General features: G+C 46.6%; 1 protein-coding gene across 2 annotated transcripts; it reads left to right on the top strand.

The window, feature by feature from the left end:
- Positions 1–16,976: 16,976 nt before the first annotated feature.
- On the top strand, positions 16,977–18,998 carry LOC142578855 (RNA-binding protein 28). 2 transcript variants are annotated; one of them, XM_075688491.1, is made up of 2 exons: positions 17,317–17,427; positions 17,501–18,998. In XM_075688491.1, the coding sequence occupies exon 2, from the start codon at positions 17,696–17,698 to the stop codon at positions 18,968–18,970; it is 1,275 nt and encodes a 424-aa protein (XP_075544606.1). In that variant the 5' UTR covers positions 17,317–17,427; positions 17,501–17,695; the 3' UTR covers positions 18,971–18,998. The 2 variants fall into 2 exon arrangements, with proteins under 2 accessions (XP_075544605.1, XP_075544606.1); XM_075688490.1 differs by having other exon boundaries at positions 16,977–18,998.
- Positions 18,999–23,179: the final 4,181 nt, after the last annotated feature.

Here is a 23,179-nt window from a genome sequence, read left to right as displayed (position 1 = left end):
GCTGCGAGAGCTGCCGCACCGAAAGGGACCCGTGAATCGGCAGCTGAGGGCCCATCCTCGAATATGAGGGCATTTACGACCAGTAGGGAAGCCAAGGCTGACAATGCGCAACTTCCTTTTCGAAGCTATAAAGCATACTCTGCGCTATTTTTCCATTGTACCAGAATGCCGCATTCTTCAGCATTCCGACAAGTCCGGGCGACAGAACACGCCATTTTCAGTTTTTCAATACTCAAAGCAGAGTCATTGCTATAGGCTTTGCTATGCAAGCTACCGACACAAAGTAGCCGCTACTATATATGCATATCTACTTGATTGACTTCCTTTCGAGAGTCTTTATTCTTGTCATCTACTTGTGGGAGTGTTATAGCAGCCGTAAGTTGTCCCGAAGAACAAAAAATTTGCATTGATTGTTACATTAATTCATATATGCCAGTCAATTACCGATACTAACGACCAGGTCACACTGCAGAACAAGCTAAACAATATTCTGTCATGGTGCAATCGCTGTCTAACGGTCTTAAAGCCTACTAAATGTACAAAATCCCCTCTTCTTCTGGTAAGAAATTACTAACACTCCTATTGAAGCAGTAACTCCTTAATATATCTAGGTGTCACTATCTCTCAAGATGTTAGTTGGCTTCCGCAGGTGTCTAACATCACCTCATCTAGCAACAAAACCTTAGGTTTCTTAAGACGTAACCTACGAAAATCCCCTCCTCATGTTAAAACCATTGCATCCGCAATCTCGAACCGTAATCAAATTTATCTTATAAATGTTCGAGAGTCGGTGCAGAATCGTTCCACTAGATTCATCCACTCATTGTATTCATACAACACAGGCATATCGTCATTAAATGCAGAAACCGGTTTGTCCCCCCTTTCCTGTCACCGCCGCATTGCCAGCCTATCTCTTTTGCAAAAGGCACACCGTAGTTCTCTCAGTTAGGCACCTTACGTCTTACCTCCAGTTTGTACAGCACTCCGTACAGGTCATATACTCTTAGTGTCGCTCACCCTCAAACCCGCACTGTCACCTTTTTCTCTTCTTTTCTTTTTCCCACGCAACACTGTAGACTGGAACGACACTTCCTGCTCCATCGTTGTCATCAACAACACACATACCTTCATTGAAGCTGCACGAACTCATTACTCATCTTGGTATGTTCAGCCTGTCATCTTTTGTACACCCACCCCTTTTGTAATGCCCGCATTGTGGGATCTTTGAGATAATAAAGTGAAAGTGAGCGTGAATGGCCGTAACACACGTAGCCTTAATTTTTATTGTGTCTCTAAGTTCTTATATTTCATGCTTAACAAATGACAACTCTCATATCTTAATTAGCACGAATAAACAAGTATCTGCAACTCACTGTATCAGTTCACAAAACAGAGCATTGCACTTAACAATTGCCCCAGTACAATCAACAAGCTTTTGCGTGGGATTCGATTAATAAAGTGGTCAAATGAGAAGTACCTCTGCAATCACATGTCGTTTTATAGAAGCCACAACATTATCCAACATCCAATTTTCCTGCAAAGTGAGGCAAGGTGGTAGGCAGAAGGGAGGAAGGTGAAAAAAATCTGTTTAAAAAATTAAGCAGACCTATTTGGCGAGCACGATCGAAGAAACCAACATTCAAACGAGAGTAAAAAGAGGAAATGTAAAGGAAATAACAAGTTAAGAAATACTACAAGACAGGCAAAGCTAAAGCAAATACCAGTGTAATTTATCGCACATTTTTGCACAAGCATGTCAGAACTGCCGTTATCTTTGGATTACTGGCTGCAATATATGTATCCTCAAGCATAGGGTTTTACTTGACCGAGTTACTAAGACCAATTCTTCTGTTCTCTATCCTTCATTTGCGTTGGCATATGTGGTTCAGGTATAAACTATGAAACTTTGTGTCAGTGTATTTCTAAATAATTTGTGTTTATTATGTTATACAAGTGTGAATTCAGTGTCTACCAGTCATGTCTCTTTAAGCATTAAGTTGTATCGATCTGTTCCTTTTACTGCCAATGCATTCTGTCTTTTGCAAGTGCACTCTGTAGTCTCATTCGTACCGATGCAGCACTGTTACTTTCTTGGAATGCAGACATCCGCACGTTGTTAAACACAACTGCAAGTAGGAAAATTCTTAAGGGGAAGATTGTGTGAACAGGTACTTCTGCAGAAAGGATATTGAAACTCTGAAGCGATTTCCAATTATTCATTTCAGTTGTCCATCAACTCGAGATCTGGGGGAGGGGTGCAGGGGGTAGCTGCATTCTGTAAGTATCCACTTAGTGGACATGTCCATTTCGTCTGCTGTTGCAATGCGGATAGGCTGGGAGCGCTTATCGGCTTCCGACGCTTGCCCCAGCCCAGCCAATCAAAATGTCAGCAGCAGATGAAATGGACATGCATGTCCATTTCGTCTGCCTTCAGGCAGCATGCGCCTTCAGGTAGCATGTGTGGGTTTATTGACTGATTGCCTTCACCCAAAAAAGATCACGTTCTCGTGACGCCTACGGCAGAAAGGATGTTCCACATCCGCCGCCAAGGTCTCCCAGGGTTCACTCCCAGGGTTCTACTAGGAAACATAAATACCCAAGAAAGTGGATGGGAAAACGGCGCCGCGGTAGCTCAATTGGTAGAGCATCGCACGCGAAATGTGAAGGTTGTGGGATCGTTCCCCACCGGCGGCAAGTTGTTCTTTCATCCACTTTCATTTCCATTACTTCATCGTTTCTTTATTTCATTTATTAAGCACGAGTAATTTCCCCTGTGCTGTCCCTGGTGTCAGTGTTCGTTGGCTTCTCATAATATGACTAATAAAAATCGGGCCCGTCGGTTAACCCCCTTTCTTAATGAATGTAGACAAACATACAAAACACAGGGAATTACTCTGAAATATGTCGATACACGCGTAGTACTTATTACATTTTTCTTTTTTTGTCGGGTCATGGGGCAGTCTCTACCGCAGCAACGCCGGGCCGAAAGCAGCATGGTAAATTGTACGTGTTCAAGAAGCTTTGAGCGATGTATAGTACCGTGGACCACCTTATAGACGAACAAAAGGTTTGATTTACTACGTCGTGATTTTAGAAGCGCGAGTTTAGATATATCTGAAAGAGCTAGACTATGGTCGCCAGAAGGGCAAAAGCGGTGCTTGAGAAAAGATATCAATTTTTTTGGACGTCTTCAATAAAGTTATAATTAAATTTCCGCGTTCCACCCCAAACTCTACGACGAACAATACCAAGGGAGCGAAGGGCACGTTGTTTGTCATATTTAGCGTGTGAAGAGAAGCAAAGAGTTTTGTTCGATGTACACTCCAAGACCTTTCATTTCATCGACCCCGAGTAATGGAGCTTCGCGAAGGGCGTATTAAAATGGCACATGATGTGTTTTCCGCGCATAACACAACATGAGAGTTTTGAAAGCACTTGAAAGTAGCTTATTGTCTCAGCACCAGTTTGATAGTGAAAAAAAAAAGCCTTTTCGGAGGTCAATGCAGTCGTAAACATTGTCGACTGTCTTAAATAGTTTTAAGCCGTCAGCGTATAGGAGGAGGATAAGAGGGCCAAGAGCGGATCCTTGAGGAACTCCGCTTGTGAGCTCATAGCTAATATAGCTCTGTCCACTAATGCCAACAAAACACTATCGATCACTTAGGTCATGGAGTAAGGAAAAAACTGAGGAGAGGCAATACCCACTCCGCCTGCTAGGAGAAAAGTGTGAAGGAAGTTGGTGTTTCCCGCTGTAGCGGCCATGTTGTCGGGGCACAATAGCTCTGTTGCTATGGTGGTGTACGTGCGATCATGCGCGCACTGCCCCGTAGGTCTGGTACTGTTTCAAAGGCGACATGTATGCAGGATTGCGTTAGTTTCCATGTTTTGTTCCACTGTGTTATCTAGACCTTGATCTCCCGGCTGTTGTGGCCAGGTGGGACTGGAAGAAGTAAAAAGCGCGAAACGGGCGGGCACGCAACACCGTTGTACACAATGTTCCCCGCCACGGGCGAAGGACGACCTGGGAATGCATTTGCCGTGTTCGGCGGATTCATGCTAGCGTGTCATCACAGACTGAAACCGCTGAGCTTCAAAATATGTACCACAAACGTCTTGCAGGTCAGTGAAAGCTGTGCTGCGCAGTTGTAATGTTGCAGACTTCCTGCCTAGTAATTTTACGTGGTTCCAAAATATTCAAGGTGCAGCCTTATTTCTCTCACGTATTTACGACCAACCAACGTTCACTTTCACCTTTTATCTTTGCTTGAGCCAGTATTTGAACCATAGTATTTCTGCCGGTATATTTTCCATTTTCTGGCTACTTTATCCTGCGGCTACTGCGCTTTTTTTGCCTGTCTGCGCTTTCGTGATTATTTTTACCGTAGATGTAGATGTAGAGCCTAGACGGTAGTGGCATGGCGATCGCTTCTGCATCTTCATGTTCCACCAGCTTTTCGATTTTATTTTTGTTTTCGATTTTATTTTTGTCCTTTCCAACGAGCACGTTGCTTCTCTTTCCGTATTTCTGTCGCAGTTACACCTAGAAGGTCACTGCATTCCCACTCTTTGCTTGGCCATTCGCCAAGTTCTTCCTTGACTCTTGTGACTATATTTGGCTTTCTTTTTTCAGCGTTCAAATTTGGATTGGCCATTCTTCGCTCCTTCGATCCACTGATGGCGCCCTCTGAAGTTGAAATGCTGACCGTAAGGGCTGTGCTTTTGCAGGTTGAATGCGCAAGACGAGAATGCGGAAGCGAGAAACACGTCAAAGATGTCGTGTTATGGACAGCACCTATTAGATGCCAGCGCAGTGACGTGACTTTGCAATTGCGAGCTAATAACAATAATATCAATACTACTATTACCAGCGTTACTAGATTTTTGACTATTACTACTACTTCCTGAAATATGGCGCATAAAACGTGATTCTGGCTCTCAAATCGATTTCTGCGCACGTAATTACGGAGGCTAGATGGCATAACGTAATCATGTATGCTATAAGTTCTAAGCAAAAGAGCAATAGCATGGCCTTCAAGATCAGCTTCATTACCCGAAGAGCAGTCGCTGGAACGTAGATTTGGACTTCACTTGAGTAACTATTATTGTTGTTGTTGTTGTTGTTGTTGTTGTTGTTGTTGTTGTTGTTGTTGTTGTTGTTGTTGTTGTTGTTGTTGTTGTTGTTGTTGTTGTTGTTGTTGTTGTTGTTGTTGTTGTTGTTGTTGTTGTTGTTGTTGTTGTATAAGTGGAGTCAAAATCTACGTTGCAGTCACCGCTCCCTGGGTAATAAAGCTGATCTTGAAGGGCATGCTATTGTTCTTTTGCTGATTGCATTACGCCTTCTTGCCTGCAGTGAGTGCGCCGAAAGCGATTTTAGAGCCGGAACCACGTTAGGCAGGAGTAGAGTGTGCTAGACAATGGTCGAGTGGGCCAAACGGCGCCCTCCTGCTGAGGCACCGCGTGTGGAAAAATTGTGAGAGGGCGCTGAGAGCGAACTGGATTTTCAACGTAAGGAAGGAAGGACAGAAACTTTATTTTTCAAAAAGAAAAGTAGGCGAGCGTGGTTGGGCCCTTAATCCAGGGCTCCACTGGCGCGAGCGGCTCGCAGGGCTTGGTCTAGGAGAGCCACTCGGCTCTCCTTTCCCTCGTCCGCAAGCCATGCCTCCCACTGTATTTAACATAAGTGAATGTGCAGTTATGTATGGGCTAGTAATATGTGAAGGCCGTTCCAGGCACTCCCATGTGATATGTTGTAGTGTGGGTTTGTTAGAATACCATGGACAGACGTCCAGACATCTAGTTGGGTTTATTTTACTGAGTTGATGCAGGTTGGGGAAGCTGTTTGTTTGAATGCATCGCCAGAGCCTACTCTGATGTCTGTTAAGGGCCTTGTGTGGATGACCGTACTCTCTGCGTTCCTCACGCTGTTGTAGAAGAATGTCACGAGTGCTTGGAAGAAGTCCCGCGCTCGGCTCAACCGCAGCTCGGTTGTTGAATCCTCGAGCTATACGGTCTGTCTCAACGTTACCCTCCAAGCCTTCGTGAGCCGGACACCAAATAATGTCGTGGTGTTCTGTCAGGGTTTGCCCCAGAATTCTACGTACCATTCTGGGTACCGTCCCTTTGAGAAACAGGCGACACGCTGTCTGCGAGTCGGAGAGTATGACTGCCGATTCGTTTCTGTGTTCAGCGTCTGCAATGGCCACGGCTATTGCAGCCGCTTCGGCCGCACACGTGGACCGAGTTACGACTGTGGCCGTTATAACGCGTTGTTTTTGAGTGACTGCTAGCGTGTGAGTCTCTCTACTGGCTCTGCTAGCGTCTGGGTAGTACGCGGTAGAACCTTTCCCAGAACGATTCCGCAAGTTTGCAGCTCGTACTCGTCTTCTACCTGCATGGTACGTTGGGTACATATTCTTTGGCATCGGTGCCACCGTGATATGAGATCTCGTGTCCCTGTCCAGTAACCCTGTATCCTCGTCGCAGTACAGCTATCGTGGAGTGAAGCCCAGCTTTCTAGAACTGCACGTCCCTGGTTCGTTGAGCAGAGCCGCTCTCTTTAAGCTATGAGGAGCGCGCTCGCGTATTGCTCAAAGGTGTTGTAGATGCCCAGTTTCTCAACTTTATCATTATAAGCATTTTCGGGAAGGCTAAGCACTGTCTTGAAGGCTTTCCTTATAATTGTATTAGATTGTTTCATCACCTGATTGGTTAGTGCTTGGTACGGGAGTGCGTATGTGACCCAGCTAATTATAAAGGCGTGGACCAGCCTGATCGTTTCTACTTCAGTTAGCCCATCTTTACTGCTGGATATCCATCATACGGGCTACCGTTCCCTGCTGTTGCTCTCAACTTTAGGATGGTATGTGTGGTGCCTCCGTTATGTTGTACCCACATTCCCAGAATGCGCAGTATTTTCACCTCCCTAATGGGACGTTCATCCAGACGTATTATTATTGGCACAATATAGTTTTTTCTCGCGTATTTAGGCCTGATTCTGATCAGCTCGGTCTTCTCAGGGCAACATCTCATCCCTGCTCGGTCCGTGAAAGCCATTATCTTGTCCACTGCTCTCTGGAGTGTGTCCTGTTTTTCCGCGTACGACCCTATTCGTGTCCAGAGGGTTATGTCGTCCGCGTAAATAGCAACGCCTAAATCTGGGTCCTGCTGTAGTTCAACGGCGAGCTTACGCATGCCCACATTCACGAGGATAGGAGAAAGTATAGCTCCTTTCGGGGTGCCTCTGCTCCGGAGGTCGAAAGTGTCGGACCTAGTCGATACCAAACCTATTGTCGCGGTTCGGTACGTCAGGAAGGACCTAACGTACGCGTATATGCGGCGGCCACAGTTTGTGGACTCCAGGCCTTCCATGATCGAGTCATGGGAGATTGTATCAAAAGCTTTCTTGATATCAAGCGCCAGTATAAAATTGTCACTTGAGCCTCTGATCGGGTGCAGGACATCGTACTTCAGAAGGAGGAACACGTCCTGAGCTGATACGTGTGGCCTTAAGCCGAACATATTTCTGGGTAGTAGGTTTTCCGTCTCTACATAGTTGGACAGTCTGGTTAAGATCACTTTTTCAAACAAGTTTCCCACGCATGATGTCAGCGAAATCGGTCTTACGTTCTGGATATCCCTGGATTTACCCGGCTTGTTCTCCGCCCTCACTCCAGACTTTCTCATTCAAGAAGTCCATGATTTGCGTTGGGGCTGCGTCACTGAGGTTTCGGATCATGGCATTGGTAATCTGATCATTTCCTGGAGCCATGTTTTTGCGAAAAGACTGGGATGCCGCGTATATTTCTTCCAAGGTTATAGGTGCGTCTAAATTGGGTTGCTCTATTCCTTTGTATTCCGTGTGTAGCAGCTCTGTAGTAGGGTTGTGCCCGACATATATCTCCTTGATCGTGTTTATTAACTTGATGTCGTCCCCTTTAAACTCGTTCTCTAGGGCTTTTAGCGCCCTGTTCGCCACTGTTTTTGTACCTCCGGGGTCCATCACGCTTCGCAAGACGTGCCGCGTCCGCTAAGTACTCAGTGTGCCCTTGAGCAAGTCAGTATCCTGTCTCCAATTGGTGTCACTCAAACGTTGCGCATACTCATTAGCTTTCTGTGCTACCTGGCTATATGTATCTTCAGCTTTCGATTAAGCTTCCATCTCCTCCAACGTTTGGCGAGGCTCCTTCTGGCATCCCACAAATGAAGCAGATGTTTATCGACCGCAGGAGTTTCAGTGTTTGTTTCAATCTCCTTCGTTACCCTCGCGTGTGTCCTTTTGATTTGTGCTGTCCATTTGCTGACGTCGGTCAGGCCTCCGTGAATATCTAGCCCTTCGCGGAATTTCACCCAGTCCGAGATCTTGGCTTTCCCGATCACCCTTCTTATCGTGGCCGCACTGAGCGACATACTCAAAATGAAATGGTCGCTGCCAAGATTTTCTCCTAGATTCGTCCACGTCGTGTTCCTTGCGGTGTTCGTGAATGTCAGATCTGGTCACGTGTCTTTTGAGACGGTATTACCAATGCGTCTGGGGAGATATGGTTGTGTAAGCTGGTATAGGTCGTACCTTTCTACTAGGCCCGCTAGCATTATTCCTTTGGGGTTCTCTTTGTAATAGCCCCAGTTAGAGTACTGTGCATTAAAGTCTCCAAGAAATATAAGTTTGTCCTTTCCTTTTAGAAGGCCCAATGAGTGCACTAGTATATTCTCGAAGTCGGCCTGTTTCTCTCTGGGAGGGCTATAAACATTGATTATTACCGTTTTAGGTCGGCAGCGCTTTCGAGGCCAGACCGTGATTACGTGATGTTGGATAGGCTCGTTCCCTGCATAGCTAATACTGAGTGCCACGTCCTTCTTTGCGAAGATAGCAATTTGTGGGCTCTCCGAGGTCTTGTAGCACACGTAGTCCTTCAGATTTACTTGGTATTTGCCTACCTCCTCTACGCACGTAACATCAGAAGGCACTGGAGACGATTCAAGGAATTTTGTGAAAATGGCGAGCTTTTTCCGCAGTGAGCAGAAATTCCACTGCCAAATTTCCACTTGTTCGGTCTGTTTACTATTACTCTGTCTAGCCATGATTGGTGTTCTCGTAAACCGGCCCTACTTCTTTCGGTTGTCTGGTGGGAGCGCCCGGGCTTTCACTAGTTCTCTTGAGAGGGTTCTGCGTCTGGCTTAGGTCGCTAATGGTGCGTTGTATCTGTCCTAGTTTGGCAAAGACAAGCTGCATCTGCTGTACAAGGTACGCCAGCGATACTGTTTGTGGTTGCTACATTGTCAAGGGCTGCACAACGGGTGTGTTCGCCGGCACTGGCGTGTTGCTCGATTGTTTTACAAGTAGTGCCTCGAGGCGTGCCATCCTAGACTTAACCTCCTCTAATTCTGTTTGGAGTTGTCTGTTCTCGTCTACTACCCTTCTGTATTCAGGGTGTTGCGTGAACGGTGGAGTAATAGATGTATGTTTGGCAGTGGGAGATACGACTTGCGCACAGCTTACTTGATTCGCCTGTGGCTTGCTCTGTGGCTTGCTCTGGATGCCCCGGGTGACTTGCATCTCGGATGGGCTTTTGCCTTCGTGTTCTTGGTCTTGGCCTCGACGTGGACCTTTGGCGTTGCTGCCCTGATTGCCCGTGCTCCAAGCGGTTGCTCGATGCCGTGCGGGTTTTTGAGCGCCTCCTGTTGGTCGCACCTCGTCCGCACGCCCATTCCGATTCTTCCTCCTCCGAGGAGAACCAACGAGGTGCTGGCTTGTGTGGTTTCTTGGGTGGTTTCACTGCCTGGTTTCGTACAGGCTTGAGGCGTTTTGGGCAACTGCGGTCTCCAGTTGGATGGTCCCCAGAGCAAATTGCGCATGTTGGGGTACAGTTGCGAGTTACTTCTGAATTGCGCACTCCGCACGTACGGTACGTGAGCAAATCTGGTTGCGGGCACAAGCCGGTGCGGTGGCCAACTTCCCCACAGGCTCGGCAGAATTGGACCGTGTTACGAAAAGGAATGTACTCCTTCTTACCTCCCCTGTATTAAATGTATCTCGGTAGGATGTCTCCGAAGAAAGTAAGGAGAGCACTCTGAGAGTCTCCCAACATCCGCGCCTCTACCAGCTCCACGCCCTGGGTGCGAAAACGGATGCTCGCTTTGAGAGTGCCAGACGGAGTGTGCGGCTCTATACCGTGGATAACACCTCTCCTGATTGCTTCGCCTGGCGTGACGTAGACATTGACTAGGTGCGGTCTTCCGTTGATCTTCAAAGACGTGACGCCGCTCATCACCATTGTGACGGTCGCATCCGGGGTGGACGCTAGTGCATTGTTGGAGCCCGACAGGATGCGGAGAATAAACTGGTCCCACCTGATTTTTTCTTGACAGGCCTCCACTATTGCGTCGGAAAGCGCTTGGGTGGTTGCATTCCTCAGTGGCAGTCCCTGGTGAGGTCGAAAGACCACTTTCAGATCGTCCTTGGGTAGCGGTTGGGGCCTGCGTCTCGTGGGCCGACCCCGGCGTTTTGGCTGGTTGTCCGCTGTATGCTTGCTGTCCGCGGAGAAGTCCCCTCCTCGCCGTAAATTCCGCTCCTTTGCCTGTTTCTTCCGTGCTCTGAGCGACTGGGATATCTGCCAACCCTCCTCTGCGCGGTCAGTCTCCGTTTGGGTGGGAAAATGCGCGTTGGCGTGCGCGGACGCCATGGTGCAATTCCCGGCCGGTCGCTCATCGTCCAGGTTTTGGGCGGCAAGGTCCATAACCTCTTCGCTCAAAGCCAGTGCGGGTTGTTGAGCCATCGGATGCGATTCCGTAGTCGATGTCATGGTCGTCACGGTAACTGTGGCGAGGTCGTGGTTGATGGGCGAAGTGACAAGTGGCCGTCAAATCGTGAGAAATGGTCCGAGTTCGGTGAGAGCTGTGTCCACCGATGCCGGAGCACTTCCTCTTCAACGGGGTGACAATCTACGGACGGTTTCAGGGGATGAACCACCCGAAAATGTAGATCATGCGGAGGTCGATGTGCACGCTTCTGCACTGGTCGGCGTCCATAGGCGTTCTCCCTTTCAACGTAATACTCAACGTAATTTCGCCGCGGGCGCTCAAGCCGATTGCGCGTGTGCGCTCTCATAATGGTGATTTATCTCAACTTCAAATTGGTAGTGACACCGTTTTGCTACGCATACATATTTCAAGCATAGGTTATACAAAACTACGTCTTCAATTTTGCTGTTGTTGTCAAGCGCGTCGTCTGCTAGTGAGCGCGCGATTGCGCGGAAGCTGGCGGAAGCCCAGTTTTTCTCGCAAAAAGTCTGTGCAGTAAATTTTTTTATGGTTCGCTTGCTTTGATGTGCCCTCGACTTCTGTCGGCCAGTACAAGTTGTAGTTTTAGCCAGGTGAACTGCTACATTTAATAGTTTTCTAAAGGTAACATGTAATTTTTGCCACAGAAGACGCCTATCTGCAACTTGAAGCTACGTAAGAAAAATTTTAACATTTAATGTAACATTTTACGCGCGCTTCTTGTTAGTGGAATACTGATCAGGGAGAATGATCAAGGATAAGAATATTGTAGTGAAATAAACCAGCTTTATTATCTGCTTGGCCCGAAGATATGCAGATGACCAATGAACTTCTAGGTAATTAATTATGGGGTTCTACGTGCCAAAACCACTTTCTGATTATGAGGCACGCCGTAGTGAAGGACTCCGGAAATTCCGATCACCTGGGGTTCCTTAACGTGCACCTAAATCTAGGTACACGGGTGTTTTCGCATTTCACCCTCATCGAAATGCGGCCGCCGTGGCCGGGATTCGATCCCGTGACCTCGTGCTCAGCAGCCCAACATCATAGCCACTGAGCAACCACGGCGGGTGAACTTCTAGATAAATCAGGGTACGTAGAGATATATATCCACGACATATATGTAAGAGAAAAATTGTAAAGTTTTCTAAATGCACTGACTGAAAAAGTGAGAACTCCCCACCGGCATAAGTGTTTTCTTTTAAAAGCTTTCCCAGCTGCAGGTGAACCAATCGACTTTCCGAGGAAAGGAAATGCAATTATTGGACGTTAATGTGAACAACTCTGTTAGCGAAAAGACATTGCCTATGAACGCAAACTGCATCGGGGAGACCGGGAAGTCCTCACCAAACCCGCCGCGGTTGCTTAGTGGCTATGGTGTTGGGCTGCTAAGCACGGAGGTCGCGGGATCGAATCCCGGCGACGGCGGCCGCATTTCGATCGGGGAGAAATGCGAAAACACCTGTGTACTTAGGTTTAGGTACACGTTAACGAACCCCCAGGTGGTCCAAATTTCCGGAGTTCCCCACTACGGCATGCCTCGAAATGAGATCGTGGTTTTGGCACGTCAAAACCCCATAATTTAATTTTAAGTCTTTACCAATGTATAATCTCCATGGTTTGTCTGGCGATCCCCTTCAACGTGCCAGCAGGCGAAATGAAGTAGAAACATATCGTCTAATCGAACGGTATTTGCTATTCAGATCGTACTCGACTTCAGCACTCACAATTAAAAATTATCGAATAGCCGTTTCCGTTTGAATGTAACGAGTGAGTGAGTAAAAACTTTATTGAATATAAATAAAATAAGGCATTACAGCACTTTTGAAGTCTCGAAGCTGAGGTGCTGATGCAAGTGAGGACACTTTCCGAATGATTGTGCTGCTGGAGAGTCGGCTGCTGCGCAGAGGCGCACCAGTTCCTGAGAGAATTGACGCATCGGTGCTAATCGGTTCTGTTGAACAAGTTCCCAGCTATCACTCAACGTAAACGCCCGGCCTGTAAATATGCAAACCTGATTCGAGCATTTTTTTTTTTTTTTTACAGTCTCAACATGTCTGCAACCCATTAAAACTGGGTGTCCAATATGTGGTGCTATACTATCTTCAACGAACACAGCAGATCTACAAATATCTCTACGCGTATGTGAGCAGTAGTTGCTTCATAGCTTTACACGTTTCTTTCAGCTGCGCGAAAAAAACGAGGACACAAGAAAGACAAACCACGCCACGAGCGCAGTCTACAGCATGGTGCTCGTGGCGTGTGTTTCGCGTGTCCTCGTTTTTTTTTTTTTTTTTTTTTTGCGAGCAGTTAAAAGAAACCTCCAAAGTGTATGTGAGGCATGCCGTTTCTTTAATTACTTCGTTATTGTCTCTACGATAGTGCACCGGATAACTGATCCATATTACACAAGCTTCTCATTTAAGCGGAAGTACAGTTGGGAGCGGTATTATTTAGGTATGAAATAAAAGACAAGTGTAACACGTTTTTCTCAGAAATACGACTCGAAAATAATTTCTTTCGTTCACACCCCTAGAAAAAAGCCGAAAAACGCAGCTACCTCCTCCTCTTTTTCTTTTTTTTTAATTAACCACATTCTGGCATTTTACGTCTGGCGATATGATTGTGAGGCACCCTGTTCAGTTCTCACCCCCTGGGGTTCTTTGACGTGCACCTAAACAGAAAAGCACAAAAATGCTATTCTTTGGCCGGTGTTGCGTTTGGAGGCGGTCCCACCGCTAGCAACGAGTTTGTTGCGTTTGGAGGCGATCCCACCGCTAGCAACCAGTTTGTTGCGTTTGAAGGTGATCCCACCGTTAGCAACCAGTTTCTTGCGTACTCCAGGGTAGCGTACCGTACCGCTACCGAGAAGTAACGGCGCCTGCCTATCGAAGCTCGACCGACATTACTGATTGGGTAGCGTGGCGTTGTCGGCGGGCTGCAGGCATCCGGTAGACCATGGCGGCCGAGCAAGGGCGAGACGATTTGCTAGTGCGAAACTTGCACGGTTTATTCAAAGGTAGTTGAAAGAAAATAAGAAAAGCATGAAGTATCAAAGTACATTTCGGAGCCCCTTAAATAGGCTCTCTACAAGTGTGGGCGGGATCTTGCTTCCGTCGATGTCACGTGACAGGCACAGAGAAAGGGCCCCTCCTCCTGCATTACCGAGCACGGGAAGGAGAAGTCAACCCTCATTTCGACGAATCCTGGTAGAAGGCCCTTTTTGCGCAAGCTGACTGACGTTGACCCTCGCAGGAGAAGTCAATCCTCTTTTCGGCGAATCCTGGTAGAAGGCCCTTTGTGCGCAAGCTGACTGACGTTGACCCTCGCAGGAGAAGTCAATCGTCTTTTCGACGAATCCTGGGAGAAGGCCCTTTGTGCGCAAGCTGACTGACGTTGACCTTCGCAGGAGAAGTCAAGCCTCATTTCGACGAAGCCTGGTAGAAGGTCGGGTGAACGACCTGTCGCCCGTGGTGTCCGACGCCAACCCTAACACCGGTAAGCCATGTGAAATTTTTTGTCCAGTCCAGGCTTAACAAGAACAAGAAAAGCGACGTGGTAGTCTAATTTGTGGCTACATATAGTGTATATGGCGTTGCGCTGCTAAAGTCAAGCTCAGGGGTTCAAACGAGGTCGCGGAATTCGATGGCAACGAAATGAGAAAAAAAAAACTCGTATACTTCTGTTTAGGTGCACGTTAAAGAACCCCAGGTGGTGAGAACTGAACAGGGAGCTTCATAATTATATCGCCATGCGTAAAACGTGAGAATTCGTTTAATTAAAAGAATAATAGAAAAAGGAGAACGTAGGTGCGTCCTTCGACTTTTTTTCTAGAAGTGTAAACGAAAGAAATTATTCTCGAGTCTGATTTCTGATAAAAAACATTAAAATGGCTACCCAAAACTATTTTCGGCGCCCGAGCTCCGATCGCCCAAAAAGAACCCGCTCCAATTACTCTGCATTCTGTTACGCGAGGAAGACGGAAACGTGAATGCCATGTTGAACAGCAGTTTATTTTCTTTTTATACTTCCCATAAATCTAAGTACAGGGCGCCGTATGGGGCAGATATGTTTTGTTTGAAGAGGCAAGCAGGAAGCTAACATATGTTTTCCGTGCGCGTTTCGCGAGACCTACTAATAGAAAACGATATGTGCAAAAAATACGCACGAGAGATACATGCTGCTTAAAGAACAAGCAAAAATATTTTTTCTCTAAAGGCAACCGTAAAATAACGTACTAGAATGAAAGCCGACACTGCGGCCGCAATGCACGCGCCATCACCGAGTGGAATTAAAAGAATGAAATAAAGAATAGAAAGAAAGGCATCTATTCCTAAGGCGTAAATACATGTCATATGCCATTATAAACGCCGTTTGAGCGATCTGAACGCATGTACCAGCACGCTACAATGCATGCGCCGCCCCAGCCGCTCGCCCCACTCAACCATATTCTAGTAGAGTGTACTAGAATCATAGTCTAGTACGCCTTAAGTACGCTCTAAGACCTGGTCTGTGGTGTTGGAACGGGACAGTGTGTCGTCCGGCGGCGAAAACGCCCCTCTTTTTGCGATGACGGGCGGGAGGGCTGGACATGGAGGAAGGAAACTAAGGAGAGGCCCTACCCCCTCCGCGCGCTAGGAGATAAGTGTGGAGGAAATGACGTAGTAGGTTCTCTTTTGTTTTGCTATTTTTTTTATTTCTTTGCTGTAGTGGCCCCGCCTTTCGGGCCACAATGGCGGCTTTGTAATTGTGCTGTGCGCTCACACGTGTTGCTCCGTAGGTTTCGTATTGTGGCAAAGGCGCCGTGCGGGCAGGTTTGCGTTGGTCTCCGTGTTTTGTTGCGCTGCGTTATCTGGACCGTGCTCTACCGGATGTTGCTGTGGCCAGGTGGGACAGGAGGAACTAAAGTTCGTGAAATGAACGCGCATGCAACGCTGTACGCAATGTACCGCGCCACGGCAATGGCTACGGACGAAGGAATATCCGCGGGAAACGTTACCCTCTTTGGCGGAATCAGGCTAACGTGCTAACGATTGTTTAGTATTGTTGCGGAGCGCGCGGGTCCGAGCAGCACGGTTGCGCGCAGCGCGGCGTGGTTTCGCGAGAAATGTAAACAAGAGAGGAGAGCTGGCCCGATAGGCGGAGCAACGCCATGAGCAACGCAAACTTTCGGCTTCACTTTCGCTTCACAAAGAGTGACGTCAGGGCCTCTCCTGAGTTTCCTTCCTCCGTGGTGCTGGAGCACGCCGGTTTACTGCAGCGCCATCTGTTGCTGCAGCCTGGAGTCATTGCCGGCAAGAGGAAAAATACTGGTGCAACAGGAGGGCCTCCGGGATTTGCCGTTATGGTTGTCGCGGAGGTCATGCATGTATGTGGGGAGCCCGCCGACTGCTTGCTGTGGTTTTTTCCTGCCGCGTTCGCACATCCTTTGTGTGAGCGGCGAGCTCAGTGTGTGTGTGTGTGTGTGCGTGCGTGTGCGTGTGTGTGTGTGTGTGTGTGTTCCTTCGGCGCCCTTTTACGGAACCAAATGTCTAAACGTTAGCGACTGCATTCGTCACAGAGCAGTTTTTTTTTTTTTTCAGTGAAATCTGGCGACCGCTTTTCTGGCTGATGTAACATGAAAGGAATCCCGTGCAACCGACCACTGCAGGCATAGTGCGGGTGCTCTTTCCGGGCTTTTAATCCTCGTTTCTTTCGAACTGCTATAAACATATGCGTGCTTACCGAACGGAACGAGCAGGCGAGTGTTTGTTTGTTTTCTGCAACCGAAACGCTGAGCCATTGGCGGAGCAGAAGATCGGGAACACTGCATGATCAGTGGTCTGAAACGTGCAAGCATACACGGCGTTATTGATGTATCTTAACAGTTTGTGTTATTTATGTTTCGCAATCTATAAGCATTTCAGTTCTGTTTTGAGAGCGTTTTAGTTTATAAATGCAGAATGTTTTGCACAACATGTTTAAATTTCGCGCGCTAGGCAACGTTGGTCGATCGCAGCGCTCTACTGGTGGCGTCTTCGCAGAAGCGTCCACAGTTCTCCCATTGTTTTTCCGTTGACACGACACACTGCCCCATTTTATACCCCATAACCATACCAAGGGTTATCACCATACCTGATCGCATAGAGTTTATGCCTGGTCGCTCTAAGCAGCAGAAGAGGAAGCGAGCGCCTGAAAAAAATGCGGGCGTAGCCATTGCCAGACAAAGCCAGATCCACACAAAATGGCGGCCCTTAATCAGAGTTCGTGCACGCTTCTCGTAAGAAATTTACCGCCAGACGCAAAAGAAAGCAAGCTAGAAGAACTGTTCGCTGATATCGGACCCATTAAGCGCTGCTTCATTGTCCGTGACAAGACACAACAATCGATGTGCAAGGGCGTTGCGTATGTTACGTACGCCAGCACTGCCGATGCCGAGGCCGCCGTGGAACGGAGTCGGCAACGCAGTTTGAAGTGGGGCGACCGTGTTCTTGCAGTGAAAGCTGCTGCTCCCAAGGCACCCCGCGGCGAACCTGTGAGCAAGGATACAGCACCGAAGAAGACTTTCACGAAGGAAGAGAAAGCTGCGAGAAAGAAGAGGAAGCCAAGGCTGATCGTCCGCAACCTCTCGTTCAAGGCAACAGAGAAAACACTGCGCGATTGCTTTTCAAGGTATGGAAACGTCGTCGAGGTCAGCATTCCGAAAAAGTCAGATGGAAAATGTCGTGGTTTTGCATTTGTGCAGTTTGACGAGACCAAGAGCGCCATCAAGGCAATAAACGGCCTCAATGCTACCGAGGTATTGGGACGACCAATAGCCGTCGATTTCTCCCTTCCCAAGGCAACGTACCAGCAAACAACGATAAATAGCCCAGGTGCTACGACTGACACTCCTGACGAAGGAGGAGGCTCTGCTTTGCAGCATAAGGAAAGCGAAGAGATGTCGGATGACGATGCTGAAAGTCACTCGTCTGGAGCTTCCGCATCTCATGAGGACTCCGAGCACGGCTGCTCAGACATCGACGAAGACAGCGGTGATGATGACAGCGAATGCAGCGCGGACGTCGAGCCTGATCGGCGCCCAAAAGGCGATACAAAGAACACGGTGTTTATTCGAAACGTGTCGTTCGACAGCCAGCAGGAGGGTCTTGAAACCTTGATGAAACAGTTTGGGCCATGTCGGTATTGCCTTCTGTGCACAGATGTAGATACTGGCCGCTCCAGGGGCACGGCATTCGTCCGCTTTGTCCAAGATTCAAGCGTAGATGCATGCCTTGAAGCGGCTGCTTCCTCTGCAGGCATTATGCTGGATGGCCGGCGGCTCGACGTGGTCCGAGCTCTCAGTCGGGACGAGCTGGAGGAGAAACAGAAGGAGAAGAAAAAAGAAAAGAAGGACCGCCGCAACCTGTACCTGGCGCGAGAGGGGCTTGTCAGGCCCGGCACCGAGGCTGCACAAGGCGTTTCGCCACAGGACATGGCCAAGCGGGCCAAGCTACAGGCGCGCAAGCGCAAGCTTCTCGCCAATCTTCATTACTTTGTGTCTCCCACGCGGCTCAGCGTGCACAATCTGCCGCCTTCCGTGGACGATCGGAAACTGCGGGCGCTGTTCCTGGAGAATGCGCCCCACGGCGCGCGCATCACGGAAGCACGCGTTATGCGGAACCTCAAGTCTCCAACCGCCGAGTCCTACGGTTACGGTTTTGTGACTTTCACTAAGCACGAGGATGCACTGGCCGCTTTGCGGGAACTCAACAACAATCCCGGCACTTTTGGACCGAAGAAGAGGCCAATCATCGAATTTTGTCTGGAAAATAAGGCAGCACTCGTGGCCAAGGAGCGCAGACTGCAGAGGAGCAAACAGAAGCTGAAAGAGCTACACGAGAGTCGGGTTGAAGAGCAGAGGCCAGCTGACATCCCCATGGAAAAGAAGACAGCCTTCATGGGCGCAGCCGCCAACCGAAAGATGAAGGGTTTGCCAACGCATTCTGGACCAAAGGTGCGGACTAAAAAAGGCCGTGCAGGCAAGCAAAACCTACAACTTAAGAACAAAAAGGGCAAGAGAAAGCTTAAACAGAAACAAAAAACGTTTGTCAAGAATCCACGGACTGAGAAAGACAGTTTCAGCACAATGCTTGACAAACACAAGAAGGTGCACTCAAAGCAGTCAAAGCAGACTCCTACAATGCATAAAACAAAGTGGTTTCAGAATCAATAAATATGCGAGGCTGCCACTGAAAACTTCATTGTGAGCCTGACTTAGAAGACAAAAAAGTGTGAGCAGTTTAAAGGAGTACTTAGGTGTATTTTTAAAATTGTAACTCTACTGCATGGTTCATAAATATTAAAAAATGACACGGCAAATGAAGGTTGGTCAGCATGTTAATTTTACACTAATGTTGATATCCAGATACTGGGCTAGCATAATTGACAATATTGTGACATCATGATACACAGTAAAATTAGCTGATGTGATGTAGCAATAAGCATACCTGCCAACTCAAATTTTTCAAAAAGTTTACAAATTTGGTCTCAGTCCATGATTTTACAAATGTTGCACTTAGTTTACGAAAATAAATTCTGCTTGCCAATATGTTTCAAAGCTGTTGAAAGATGTGGAGGCACGAGATTACAAAAAGAAAAGGAAATGCAATAAAATAAATTGTGGTGGTACCTACAATGCCCTCTTGTGGCAATGCAAGGCACCATATAAACCAGAGTGCTTGCTAGGAGCAAATTTTGTCAGAAAAGTTCCATACCTAGGCAAATTCGGCACTGGCAAAGTGGCTGAAAAAGTCCCTGTAACCACCTAAAAAATATGTTGCCTTTCAGTATATGCTGTTCCACATTTGTGTGCTCCATTTAAAGGTAAATGATTGTTAGTAACAAGTGTATGTATCTCACAAAGGGGGGTGTACTTGGGGAGAACATTTAAAAATGCTCCCCCCCCTTGCTCACATTATTTTTACGCATTTTGAAGTTCACAGGTTGTCAGGTATGGCAATAAGGCTAGGTACGACTACATTGCTACACTTTTGCATAGCGACTGCAGTGATTACAGGATCGCACAAACAAGTCAATCATGACGTAGTGCCTCCACCTCCTGGGTATAGAAAACAAACTGGTTCATAGAGGAAAGTATTAATGTAAATTAATTAGGGCTCTCCCACACTTGCATGTATCTTTTATATGGTTTAGAGGGCTTGTACTTTCATTTAGAGCAAGATGAGAAGTTAAGGTTTTGTCAATATTCCTTTAACCTTTGAATAATGGCACATATAAATAGCCACAAAAGATGTTTATTTGCAATCTAATTGTGCAAAACAAATTGAGAATAAGCATAACCAAGGAAGAGAAAAATGTGTTGCAGAAATTTCAGCAATATGGAGGAAATGCCAGTTGCAAAACTGGCACTGGGCTTCATCCCCAAGCCACCTATGGCTTTGGAGTTTGTACAGACAACTTTCATCATATGTGAACCACAGGCATGCATTTCATTTGTTTTACATCACGTGTCTGACAGCACTGCAGCCAGAAACCTTGCATTGGTCTGCCTCCTCTGAGCAAGCTTTCAAAGAAAAGTGAACCGCATGCCAAACTTATTTTTCTTCATCCTGTGTTCCTGCTCTAATCACAAAAATGATGCTCGCTGCCTGTCATTCAGTGTTGGCAGAAGACAATTAGCTAAAAACATTGTACTCAATACTGAAACTTGGCAAGGAAAAACAAATTCTAGTATGTTGCCTGCAGGCAACACCTTTCGATAAAGGGTTAACGGCACAATGCCAGCACAGGTCACAAGTTACTTTATGCATAAAGGACAGTGATAAAGATTCATCCAACTAACTATCAGCTGATGTACCAAAGTGGAATTACTTCTATGACAATTTCAGTAGTCTAAGTCTGCAAACAGAACACGCACTGAATGAGGATCAGTGCTATTGTTCTATGCTAACAAGGGAAAATACAGTATATGCTTATCACTGGCACGTGACCAGGCATTTGCATGCAGCAATATAGGTGCCCTAAAGCATGTTTCAAACAAACAATGCTGCAGGCAGACAGGACGTATAATAGGCCGTAAGCAACAGATTTAGTTTGAAAATAACTGTCTTGGCTTCCACCTTTGGCAGAATATCTTGTCCGCAGAACTGATGCAGCAAAGAAGCTATAGGGTATAGCGGTAAATAACACATGGCCATTCCTGAACCTCTCAACGTTTTTGCTTTTGACAGACTGTATAATAAGAGAAGTTTTGGCAGCGGGTGGCAATGCATCTGAACCAATGGTCATGGCTGTTGCCTCTAAACCATAATTTTTGTTAGTAGCCAATTCACATATTCAGTCTCCATGCAAAATGAGTAATTCATTCAATACCTGTAAGATGACAAATTCCATGCCATGCAAGCACCTAGTCACATGGTCTATACTTAAATCTTGCACATGTTCATTGGAGCGTCAAAAATGAAAACTACTGCAGCTATCTTTTTGGTCAATTTCTCGTAAGGTTCCACCACATCTTCACTTAAGGTACTGCTCAACACTTTAAAACATGGCCAATTTTTACAGCGAAACTGTTAAGGCCTAGTTCCCCAGGATCGTGTCTATGTGTAGACACAAAACTTCCCATACGTGGGCCGATTGCAGAGATAGTGCTATGCAGGTCGACCCGCGGTGGAGGTGAAGCAGGCATTAAGCACTCCTTATACGTGGGCCAATCCCAAAGATAGTGCACTACAGGGCTGACCCGAGGCGGAGCTGAAGCAGGCATTAAGCATTCCCCATATGTGTGCCGATCCTGAAAATAGTGCAATGCCGTGCCGACCTGCAGCAGAGGGGCAGTTTGCCATTAAAGGGCCCACATACACAGCTTCGCTGGTCATCCTTCTTCACAGAGTGGAAGGACACTGAGTTTTGTTAATTAAGCTCATAGTAAAAATATACCGAGTTACTCCAAGAGGACAGTGAACAATACTGAACTGATTGCATTCCCTCAGCACACATCTGACTTTTTAAACAGTTGGAACAATTTAGTTAAAGCAACCTGTATGTTTCAACATTACTGTATATTCCAAGAAACTGGCCCTTATTCACGAAATTCTTTTGTAATGGCAGTGTGCATGTGGCCACAGCAGACATTCAAACGCTGACCAATTTGGAAATGCTCTCACGTACGAAAAAAAGAAGACATAGCCTCAATTTGAAATATTGAATATTTGCATATCCCTTCATTTCTCTAAGCAGTACAGCATCAGATACGTGTTAAATGCTTGCAAAATTATAGTTCCTTTTTCATGTTCAAGTAAGAGCTATGGTTCACTCTTGGCCGTGAAAATCATACGCAAATACTCGATCTACCAAATGCAAATAAACATTTCTTGTGGAAGCATTTACTCATGGTTGAACATGAGAGTGCATATTATCTATGGAGTTTTTATAAACACCTATAAAAATGGTGACTGTCCACAAGCCATTTCCAAAAGCTGATCTAAAGTTGGGCTAGTTTCTATGGGATCATACTTAAACGTACAGCATGAAAGACGCGCACAAAAAGGCAAATAGACACAGATAGCAGCATCGACTCAGAAGTTGTGAGTTTACCCTAGAAGAAATAACAATATATATCACTATATACGTGGATGGCAAAATTTGTTACCATCTTGCCACTTTCAGCAGATCGCAGGCTTATCCCATTACAGTCACATTGTGATTGTTGCTTGCGACTACGGTCTTGCATTTTTTATATGCCTTGTTTAAAAAGCCTTAACAGGATGCAGGTAAAGCTGTAGAAACACAGGAACAGGGCCTATAGTGCACAGTCGCACAGACTGCTGTAATGGCTTTGCAGGGTCAAATGCTGGAAGGTTTGAATAATCCATTCTCACTAGCAAAGGTACGGCTGTGGATTACTGTAGTCTTGTTATTATCCTGAGACCAAATGAAAGTGTTCATGGTATACATCACAAGTTCCTTATTGTGCTGAACTTCAGCAAGCAACAATGCAAAGTCACCGACAGCTGAGAGTTATATGTTTGATGGTGCTGCATATTTTATCTGACCATCTCTAATACAGATGGGTTGTTTAAAAATGACAGTTGTCTCCTTGTTTTCAGCGGTAATTTGAAGTAATTACTATTTTTGTTATCACCAGCCATTGCAGCTCGCAGTGTGTCAATATCACAGGCACCACAAATGCAAGACAAGAAATCGAACAAGGAAATAAGGTTCACTGATTTTGGCTCTGCCTTTCTTACAGTAATGCCACAACGTTTGAATATTATTATTTGAAAAATTTATATAAAAGGAGCAAGATAATAGCAGACTGTCACACTCAGCGAACACACTTTATGGCTTGGAGGTTATGTTGTGCTCTAACCTGTATTTGATGTTATACTGATTATCTCATTCTCATGTCTCAATCTTGTAA

This window comes from Dermacentor variabilis, chromosome 4 (genome assembly GCF_050947875.1).
Source record: "Dermacentor variabilis isolate Ectoservices chromosome 4, ASM5094787v1, whole genome shotgun sequence".
NCBI lineage: Eukaryota > Metazoa > Arthropoda > Arachnida > Ixodida > Ixodidae > Dermacentor > Dermacentor variabilis.
This window is presented reverse-complemented; position numbering and strand designations above follow the sequence as displayed.